The sequence below is a fragment of the Cnephaeus nilssonii genome (assembly GCF_951640355.1).
Source record: "Cnephaeus nilssonii genome assembly, chromosome: 22".
Lineage (NCBI taxonomy): Eukaryota > Metazoa > Chordata > Mammalia > Chiroptera > Vespertilionidae > Cnephaeus > Cnephaeus nilssonii.
In genome coordinates, this window is record NC_137093.1 from 11908224 (window position 1) to 11919105 (window position 10882).

At 52.3% G+C, this 10882-nt stretch overlaps 1 protein-coding gene across 1 annotated transcript in view; it reads left to right on the forward strand.

Annotated features, from left to right (window-relative positions):
• MLXIP (MLX interacting protein) overlaps positions 1-5082 on the forward strand; it is a 49241-nt gene extending 44159 nt beyond the window's left edge. The window contains exon 17 of the mRNA XM_079762349.1: positions 154-5082. Within this exon, the coding sequence (XP_079618475.1) occupies positions 154-275 (122 nt within the window). The 3' untranslated portion in view covers positions 276-5082. The remainder of the gene's footprint in view (positions 1-153) is intronic.
• Positions 5083-10882: the final 5800 nt, after the last annotated feature.

A 10882-nucleotide genomic window follows, 5' to 3' on the forward strand; every position in this document is an offset into this window, starting at 1 on the left:
GGGGCTGCCCTGGTGTCCCTCTCCTCCTTTGGCAAGCATGAGAGGCACACGATGGTTGTACACGTAAGGCCACGTGTGCATACTTTCCGTGGTGGGACTCAAAGCGGCCGCCTGCACCGTGTCTTCGGGCTAACTCCCCCTCCTGTCTTCCAGTGGTGCTGAGCACCCTCCGGCATCTGAGCACCACCACCTCCATTCTGACAGACCCGTCCCAGCTGCCAAAGCAGGCCGCGGAGGCTGTCACCAGACGTGGCAAGAGGTCGGGGGAGTCTTAGTGCTTAGCCGGCACGTGCCGCACAGGATGCCAGAAGACCCTTCCCTGCCTGTGGAGAGGAGCTGCATCCCACGCCTCTCCTGATGCAGAGCCTCAGGGCCTCCCTCCAACTGTGCCAGCCCCCGGGGCTGCTCAAATGCTGCGCTCAGGTCTGAAGCAGGTTCGGGTCCTGCCAACAGCAATAGTCCATCTTTGGGAGCTCCTTGCTGTCAACTCTCAGCGACCTCAGTCACAACCTCTGCTGCCCTTGGGGCAGCCCAGATAGGGAAACACCACAGTTCATTCCTGTCCTGCTGGTCTGCCAGGCCCACGGAAGTAGGTGGGCACGAGGAGGCAGTGCCTGCTCCTGGAATTAGAAAACGTACAGGTCCCTGCCCAGTCCCTGTCTGTTGCGTCCTGGCAGTTGTCTCTGGATGATTCCCTGCCTGCTCTGGCCCGTCCTGGGGCGGTAGGAAGACAGATTCCTTCCTCCCCCAGACTCTGACCTGTAGACAGATTGGACAGCTGCGCAGGCTTTCTCATGGCCAGCTGCCTGGCAAACCCCGGACTCACGTGTGCAAAAGCAGAGGGTGTGAATGCACGAGGACAAAAAGGAAAACACAAACAATGCGAAGCTGCTGCTCCGGCTGGGAGACCCTCCTGGACGGCCTGTGACCTGTTCCGATTTTGCTCCACTTGCTGTGGCGGGCAGCACCCCCGGCACCGCTGATGGGAATGGTGGCGTGGACTTGGTCCGAGGCTTCGCCAGGTATCAGCTCTCAGAGTGGCCTTTCCACCTTGTCCTCCACCGGCTTCCGCACTCAGCCTCCGACACGCCAGCGGTGTCTGACGGGCATGCGTGGCCCTTTGGGTGCAGCATTTGAAAGGCCAGGCTCCAGGGTGCTTCCACCAGCCTGGTCATCTGTCTGCACTGTTCACCCAGGAGCCTCAAACCGGAACGGTTCTCGGACCAAAGCGGTCACCACACCCAAAGGCTGTCCTGTCCTGTTTGGAGGAAGCAATTGAATGTCGACAGGCAGAATTCCTGTCCTGCCTCAGCCGTCCAGATGTTGCCTAGATCAGATAGTAAAGAACTGCACTCAGAGTTGATGAGGTGGGGGGAGGGGGGCTCCCCTAGGGCACCGGGTTGTTTCCAGGTATGGGGATCACAGCGGAGGGTCCAGAGGAAGGTGTGGCAGGAGGGTGGTCTGGGCCAGTCCTCGCTGTGTCTGCAAGAGTAGCTGCGGGTGAAGGGCGCTCTAACACCCAGGAAGCCTGGCCCGGCCAAAGGCACCTTCTGGCTGAAAGAATGTGCTTTTATCGTCCTGCTGTGAAGTTCAGAGGGCCAGCGGGCTCTGTCTCCTCCCACCAGAGGTGGAGATGGGCAGTGCTGGGCAGGCCAGGAGAGCTGTTGGGCTTTGAGGGGGCCCAGGAGCCATGTGAGGGGACCACAGCTACCGCCTGTGGTTCTGATCCATTAGGAGGCTCCCCCTGGTTCCTGGAGGACTGAGGAAGGTGCTCAGAGGGCGGCCATCCTGGAGGCTGGATGGGGGTTCTTCCCCCTGTGGCCGTCCGCACCACCACCTCTGCTGCAGGTCACTAACCTGTCACCTGCCCCCTGGTCTATGCTTCACCCCCTCAGCCTCTCCAGAACACATGTTTACAGGCCTCTGGATCCCTCTCCTGAGAGGCAAGCACAAGACGAGGCTGGGCTGGTTCCTCATTTCCACGGGGATGTGGTAAGAGAACCACCGTTACCCCCAGGTAAACATGAAGCCCCCTCAAAAGGGAAGACCACCGTGGTAAGGGCTCCCCTAGGGCCAAAGGGGAAAAGGAAACACGAAACGTTGGCAGCCGTTCGGGCTCATGGAGGGGCGAGCTCGGCCCCTCCGCAGATCCGTGCCTTCACAAACCACGGGGGTGGCCGCAGTGCCTGGCCCAGCCCAGACCTCAGTCTGTAGCTTTCTCCCACCCCTCCCTGGGAGCCTTTTTAAACAAGTTCAGTGGATATAAAATTGGCCTCTTGCTTCGTTGGCCTACCTCTCTCCGTCTCTCCCTTTTGCTGATTTAGTGATCAGATTCTGTTTAGGGCTGTTAGGCTGTGTGTGACTTCGAAGGGTGTGTGTCTGTGTGGCAGGTTTTTGTTTGAGGTATTTACTTAAATCCACTTCTCTTGGTGCTCACGATTACCGTGGCTGTAGGGCCACAAAGCTTTCTCTTACTGCGGACACACTGTTGCTTGTCCTCCAGGTTTTCTTGTTTTTGAATCTTGTCTGATGAATCTGGCCAGCACAAGGGCCTCTTGACCTCTATCCTTGGGTCCCGGCCAGGGCATGGGGAAACTGAGGCAGTCTGCCAACGGCCTCCAGTAGACGCTGACCATGGGGCTGTGGTTTGTTTACACTTATTTTCACTCCCACTCCTGTCCAACTCCCAAAAAAGAAACTTAAAAATGCTGACACTTTGGAGAATGAGAAAATCAATCTGAAAAGGGGGGAAAAAATCCTGTCTGGTACATGCATTCTGCAAGTATTTCTGTGAAATCTTTCTGTGCCATCAGCTCCCTGCACTGCTCTTTACTCTTTCACAATGAGTGGGGATGCAGGGACCGAGCAGAGGCCACTGTGGGGCTTTCTGAAAGTGAAAAGGCCTGTCCCTCCTGTCCCAGGCGGCTTACACACCCGCTGTCACCCTCAGCAGGCCCCCGACCTGTGGCAGACCCGAAGCTTTGCAGCGGTTTTCACAGCACCAGGGAAGCAGTTCCCACATCAGAAATTAGTGCTGATGGAAGGAGGGGCTGGGGCGGGGCAGTGAAATCCCCAGCATGCTGTGGATTGAGGTCGCATATGTGTCTTTGGGCACCCACCTTTCTCCACTTCCTGTCCTTGTGACATGACCCCATTTCACCTTTCCAGAGGTCGGGCCTGAAGGTGTTTTTGCTGTGGCCAATAGAAATATAAACTTAGATTCTTAGAGGACATGGGACCCCAGTGTGGTGTCCAAACCCTTTGTCCCATCCCAGGTGAAGGGGTGTGGTAGTGGGTGACATCATTCATTGCCTTTTCCTAGCACAGCCTCCATCAAAAGGGGTCACACACCCCTGTCTCCATGTGCACTTCTGGCTGGCTCCGCCCCAGCTGCCTCTCAGGCTGGGCCTCCTTCCTTGTGAGGCCTGGCTTCCCACCAAACGAATCCTGGGGCAGCAGGGTCATCGTTTTCAAGATCACAAGTGTTTGCTCTCTGGCTGAACAAGAGCTCGTCAGAGTGGAGCGGGGCTGTACTGTGGGTCTGTCCACCACCCCCCACCCGTGGCCAGCAGATTCGCTCAGCAAGCAGGGGGTGGGTGCTATGGGCCAGGCCCCGCGCTGCCTGACCCTGCCTGCCCTTGCCTCCTCAGTTCAGTTCTTTTACCTCACTGGCTCCGACGGGCAGGCTTGGAGCATTGCCTCATCACCCCTCCTACTCAGCAGCCCCCTCCCCTCCGGTGGTCCCCGGGCCCCTCCATGGTCTTTGTCCCACTGACTGGGTGTGAGCTGGGCTGCTCTTCTCTCTGGTGGGAGAGTTGCCTTTTCCAGAGATTCCCTGCTTCCCATTAACCCTTTGCACTCGCTTGCTTTTTTCTCGATTCCTGCTACCGATGCTAACCGTGTCGAGTCACACTCGACATCCGAGTGCAAAAGGTTAAGCTCTTTGCAGTAGGTGAACTGCTCCCCCACCAGCACCCCCGCTCCCTACACTTGGCTTTGCAAAGTGTTCCTGGCGGGACCTGGTTGGGGTGGAGCTGGGAGAGCCCTGATGTGGGCCTCGGGCTCGGTGCCTCGTATATTAAGGTTTTCCTCACGTCCGAACACGGGGAAGCAGAGAGGAGGGCGAGGCTGGAGGATGGAAGAGCTTGGAAGCTCGACATGTTTGTACCATTCGGGAGCTGCCTTGGTCGTGGCCCACTCAGCAGGTCTTTGCGGTTGGAGGGGCTCCAGGAACAGGGAGAAGCGTTTGGACCCCCCCCCCCCCCCATCGAGTCCCTCCCCAGGGGTCAGCTGCCTGACTCTCTTCTTCTGAGGACGTGGCTCTCCTGGCTCACCACGTGGGGGCTGTTTCCTTGTCGGGCTTGTGAAAATCAGCCTTGGAGGAAAAAAGGGAACTTTTTTATACTGAATGTTGGCTGTGTGTGTGTGTGTGTGTGTGTGTGTGTGTGTGTGTGTGTGTGTGTGTGTTAATGAAATTTTATTTTTGTGAAATTCCTTTCCAATTATGTAGCAAAATTCACCCTCACGTCCCAGTCAAACTTTTGGTTCCACAGTCGACCTTGGGCGTCGCTGATTTGAAGAATTCTCTTCTGCGTTTCTGAACAGAGATACGTTGCTCTCAAGAACTGAGCTTGTGCAGGGTTGGGAGAAAATCAGGTTTTATACATTTCCATAGAGTTTACATCCTGCAGTTAGAAGGTAGGAAAGCCCGGCCCTGGGAGACCCGACCCAGCTGTGTGCTCGCGAGGGAGCCGAGCACAGCCTCCCCCACGCCGCCTGCTGCTCCACACCTGACCCCTCTCACCGCCCGGACACCAGGCTCTAACTTGTCCGGTTCCCGTTCCCTGTGCGACGGTTCGCTCTCTCCTCTGGGAGCTTTGGTGAAGGTGTCAGGGCTCCTTCGGAGACAGTTACCCCGTCTGGGAAACAGACCCCCGCGGAGGCTCCGCAGGCCCGCGTCACCCAGAGCACAGCCCTGTCACGCGTGTCGAGAAGCATGTTTCCACCAGCTGTGTTCAACACTACAATGCAGTTTGAAAACTACATTTACATCCAAAACAATAAAAAGCCGTATTTTTTGGAAACGCCCGTGGTGTGTGGTCTTCAGTGCTGCCCTGTTGGTCTATGGGGAGCCGGTGAAAGCAGAGCAGGCAGAGTGCGCCGGCCTGGCCTGGAGTGGGGATGCTGCCTGCAGTGGAGGCATTGGGGTGAGGACAGAGGCCGAGGTGGGCGGGGTTCTGGGGGTGTCTCCAGAAAGACAGTGGTTCTGCAGAGAGGCCCCCGCCAAAGGGGCCGGTACCCCACACCCAGTGTGACCGCTTCTGCCCGTGAACTCACCAGGCGGGCAGAGTTGAGTGGCGCTTGTACCCATTGCCCAGATCTCTATCTCTTGACTAAAATGCAGTGGTTTGCTACACAGGTTCTTGTCTGATCAAACCCCAAGGCCTCCCCCAAGGAAAAGAAGTTCATGACACAAAACAAGATGTGGGGCTTTGAGGGTCGGGACCCTGGAGAGAGGTGAGTGGCATGTGGACTCCTTCCAGCCACGCGGAGCTCACCTTCCAATGAGCTAAGCAGCCGGTGTCTGTCTGGATCTTTTTAAATTTTTGAGCCCAGCTCCGTGTTAAGTAAGGAAGATGCTTGGGCATAATTTGGAGAAGTAGAGTTCGGATGGGATGGGAAAGGAGGAGCAGAGAGTGTCTAGACCAGTGGTTCTCAACCTTCCTAATGCCGCGACCCTTCAATACAGTTCCTCACGTTGTGGTGACCCCCAACCATAAAATTATTTTCGTTGCTACTTCATAGCTGTAATTTTGCTACTGTTAATGAATCGTAATGTAAATATCTGTGTTTTCCCATGGTCTTAGGCGACCCTGCTAGCAGTTCTCAACCTGTGGGTTGCGACCCACAGGTTGAGAACCGCTGCTGTAGAGCCTAAGACCATGGGAAAACACAGATATTTACATTACGATTCATTAACAGTAGCAAAATTACAGCTATGAAGTAGCAACGAAAATAATTTTATGGTTGGGGGTCACCACAACGTGAGGAACTGTATTGAAGGGTCGCGGCATTAGGAAGGTTGAGAACCACTGGTCTAGAGGGCGTGTGGCTAGTGCACAAGTGATTCCCGTTCCTCTCTCAGGCGTGGAGCCACCGCAGGGACATCCACACCTGTGGATGCTTCTCAAGTTGGTGGTGTGGTTATTCCCATTTCATAGAGGAAGCAACAGTCAAGGTGACATGGGTCAGAGTGAGAAGGCTGAAGGGTCACTTTTTATCTTGCAAATGGGCTCTCCATGCTCCAAATCCCAGCATTATCCTTGATGCCCCCCCCCTCCTTCCCCTCCCGCAACACCAAGCCCTATCAAGTTTGTCTTTTAAGATTCTTTCAAGGTCATTACCCACTTTTTTATCTCCACTGCCCTAACCCTAACCCAAGTCCATGGCACCATCATTTCGCAACCAGTTCACATCATAACGTTCACCCCACTCTGCCTCACAATCTGTCTTACAGTCAATGTGAGCTTGGAAAAGTCCAAGACTAGTCATGTCTCCTCCGCATCAGATGCAGAGGGTGCGGCCAGGTCAGAAGTCAGGGACAGAGGGGGCGACTAGGGTGTGAGATGTCATACTGCCGAGGTGTGGAACAAGGTTTCGAGATTGACTCGTACGACTACATACTGAATATAAAAAGTTGAGTTTTATAATTGAGGCTGTAATTTCGTAGTTAGGTTTCGATAGGATAAAAACTCTCTTAAGTGGCATTTAAAGGCACCTCACCTCGGATGTGGACTCAATCCTACAGAACAGAACTCACCTTCTCCAGTAGCTCTTTTCAGTATGTCAGCATCCAAATTGAGCCTCTGTGGTGTGGTGTGATTGCACTTGTCCTAAATTTCAGTAAGCGTACTTTTTTATCTTTTTATTTCAGACGATCTCCAGCATCCACAGAAGTAGAACAGTGTAATGAACCTCGGGCCCATTCATCCATTTACACAATGATCCACTGAGGGCCAATCCTGTCGTATATGCACCCCACCCACCCCCGCCCCCATTATTTTGAAGCAAACCCCAGAGACCGTGTGGCTTTCTCCTGTGAACAGTAAATGTGTTCTCAGTGCCATTTCCAGCGTTGCATACGCGCCTGCCATGTTGGTCACGGAAAGGCTCCTGTGAAAAGCTACCAAGTCACAGTTCATGAGAAACCTGGGGAATGGGGAGTTCTGATTGATCAGATTTTTCTGTTTCACCGAATTATTAGCTAGAAAACCCTTATTGTTTAAAAAGGGGAAAGGCTTTCTAAGATAAGCGTCTGCTTTCCTGCCTTAATGGGTATGGTACAGCAAACAATCTAATCTCTTCATCTAGTCTGACTGATTTTCGCTCCTGGGGGAAGTGACCCAACAGGGCTAGTTGTTTCCATTACAGATTTGTGGTGGCAGTGGGGCCTGGGTGACAGGGATTGCAGTCTTTCCCACCTGCCCCTCACCTGCCTCTGGAGCCCAGACTCCAGCCCATCGGTGTCTCCTGAGTCCCCAGCCCACCCATCAGTGTAACTGAACGACCCATACTGTACGTACTGTACCTCCGCCCCCAACACCCGCCACGAGTTTACCCAATTTTTCGCTCTTTCCTCCAGTCTTTGATCAAGGAGTGTGAGCTGAAAGTGGAATCTGCACTCAGCTCAGGGAACCCAACAGGGACTGTATTGGAGACACAACAAAACCTGTGAGTGATGGGGTAAGCATGGGAGCATGAGGAAGGGCAGGAACCAGGCCTGGAAGGGGATCAGGAATGTCCCCTCAGGAATGACACCTGAGCAGGACAAGCAGGGTGAGCCAGGCAAAGGGGGGAAAGCCCACAGGAGAGCACTTTCCACAGGCAGAAAGGGTCACAAATCTACCCCCCCACACACACACCATGCACGCAGCCGGGTGGGTCCCCGTCTCCCCACTGGGGCTTTTTCTTGTGTTATCACTTCTGTCCCTTGAAAACTTATCTCTTTTCTCCTCTTCCATTTGACTCATTCCTCTCCACTCACAAGTTTCTTCCGAGTCTCTCTACTTCTAACCAGCCTTTCATTGACTTTCAATCTCGCCTGCCCAAACTCAGACATCCCCAAACCGGCATCTTGATTCCTCACTGCTCAAGACACAAATTCAGACATCACCCTCACTTCTTCCTTTTCTTCACTTTCTGCCTTTAGTCAGTGTTGCCTCCAAAATAATCACAGGTCCAGCGCTCCTCCCCACTGCACTGCCATCACAGTAATCCATACGGCGTCGCCTCACCGCCTGGCCGGTGACGGCACCAACCTCTAGGTTCCACCCTTTGCTGCTGTCCATTGTCGCCACAGACCTACAGTCAGCTTTTTAAAGTCACTTAAGCTCCACTGTGTTCTTCCCCTGCTTTAACTTCCAGTGGCATCCTGTTGCATTTAGACGAAAACCCAAACTCCGCCATCTGGCTCCTGGCTGCTTTGGGGCAGCGACAACCTGTCTGGACCAGAAAGTCTTCATCTGTAAAATGTAGCTAACGATACCCCTCCCCCACTGGGTTGCTGTAAGGATGAAATGGCCCCGAACCTATCATGTTAGCTACTTAGCTATTCGTCACCTCTCTTCCCTGCCTTCTTCCCCATTCCCAACAAATCATACCTTCTTCCAAATTTCTCAGTTATTTTTAAAAATATGTTTTTATTGATTTCAGAGAGGAAAGGAGAGGGAGAGAGAGAAACATCAATGATGAGAGAGATTCATTGATCACCTGCCTCTTGCATGCCCCCTACTGGGGATTGAGCCCTTAACCAGAATTGAACCCAGGACCCTTCAGTCCGCAGGCCAATGCTATAGCCACTGAGCCATACTGGCTAGGTCCAAATTTTCCAGATTTTATTAACACCACGGCCAAGACCATTCTCTTTTTTAATATCCTGGAGTCCTTCTGATTCTCCTTTCCTGGAAGCATCCTGCCTGCCCCCCCCCTTTTAATTTTTATATAAATTTATTGGGGTGACATTAGTCAACATGAACAACATGACTAGAAGTGTGGGTTTCTAGTCACTTCCCGCTCCTTTTTCATTCATCAGATCCCACGTTGTGAATTCTTCCTCTGAAATGTCGCTGACTGTAGTCCCATTCCATGCCGAGGACACAGCCGTACAGGTCAGCATTGAGTTTGTCCTAACAGAACCTTCCTGGATTCTGGGCTATACGGCCAGGAGAGAGCTATGAGCTTCCTAACACCCATCCCTTTTTCAAACAATCTAATCTCTTACTCTCGTCTGCATCTCCTCCCAGCACTTCCTGACCTACTACCCTGGTAGAATGAAGCCCCAGTCCTTAGTGTGGCAACCTCATCTCCCATCACTCCCCGTGGCGTGGCCCAGGTGCCAGGCAAAATGGACTCCTTGTTGTTACGTAGCCGTGCCCCACACTCCTTCCCTCTTCCTCTGCCAAGAGCCCCTCCCCCTGGAAGGCCTTCTGCTTCCTCCTCTCTGCAGCCTGCTCTGGCCCACCCCACTTTGGACTACTTCCATTGCTCCATCTCTGTCACTCACGTCACATGCCACCTTCTGCTTGGCAGTTGTCAGTACTGCATTCACGTGATCACCCCTTCCTAAGGACAGGGACCACATCTCGTTTTATCAGTCATCTACCAAAGCACAAAGTATCTGTGTCCTGGGCACTCACTCAGTAAGCTCGTGATTTAAATCACATCTACCACTCACTGCCCGGGCTGACTCAGCAACCCTACGAAACAGGTGCTATTATCAACCCACTTCAAAGATAAGGAAGTTGAGGCTTACATAACTTGCTGGGTGGCACCAGCACCCAGTGTGAATCTGAGCTGTAGACATGGGCTAGCCCCTCCCCTAGCCCCTGTAATCCCATTTTTATCCTTAAAAGATCTGTGGATGGTAGAAATTATTATCCTTATTTTACAACTAAGGCTTACCTTTTGTAATAAGAACACTCAACAAACTAGGAGTAAAAGGGACTTCCTCATCCTGACACAGGCATCTATGAAAACCCCACAACTAACGTGTTTAATGGTGGAGGACTGAATGCTTCCCGTCTAAGGATCAAGACAAGGATGTCTGTGCCCCTGCTTCTGTTCAATACTGCAGGTTGATTCGACAGGAAGAAGGAAAAATGGTCTATATGTACATATGACATGATGCCATATAGAGGAAACCCAAGGACACACACACACAACTATTAGAGCTACTAAATGAGTTCAGCAAGGTCACAGGACACAAGATCAATATACAAATATCTGCTGCTTTCTGGACCTAGCAATAAACAAATTCATGCACAATAGCATCAAAGAGAGTAAAACACAGGAATACATTTAATCAAGGAAGTGTAGGACTTCTATACTGGAAACTATAAAACATTGTTGAGGAATATTATTCAGCCACAAAAATGAATAAAGGACTGACACCTGCTACAACATGGATGAACCTCAAAAACATGATGCAGAATGAGAGAAGCCAGACACAGAAGACCACATCGTGTAGGATCCCATTGATATGAACTATCCAGAATGGGCGAGTCCATAGATTCAGAAAGCAGATGAATGTTGCCAGGGGCTGGGGGAGGGAGAGTAGGAGTGACTGCTTAATGGGTATGGTGTCTCCTTTTGGGACGATGACAATGTTTTTTAACTTAAGAGGTGGTGGTTACACAACATTGTGATCATACTAAATGCCACTGAATTGTACACTTTAAGATGGTTAATGTTATGTTATGTTATGTGAACTTCTCCTCAATTTAAAAAATGTTGAATGACATTAAAGGAAGCAAGACATCAGTGTTCATGGATTGGAAGAAAGTATTGCCCAATCCTCCCTAAAGTGATCTCCAGATTTAGCGAA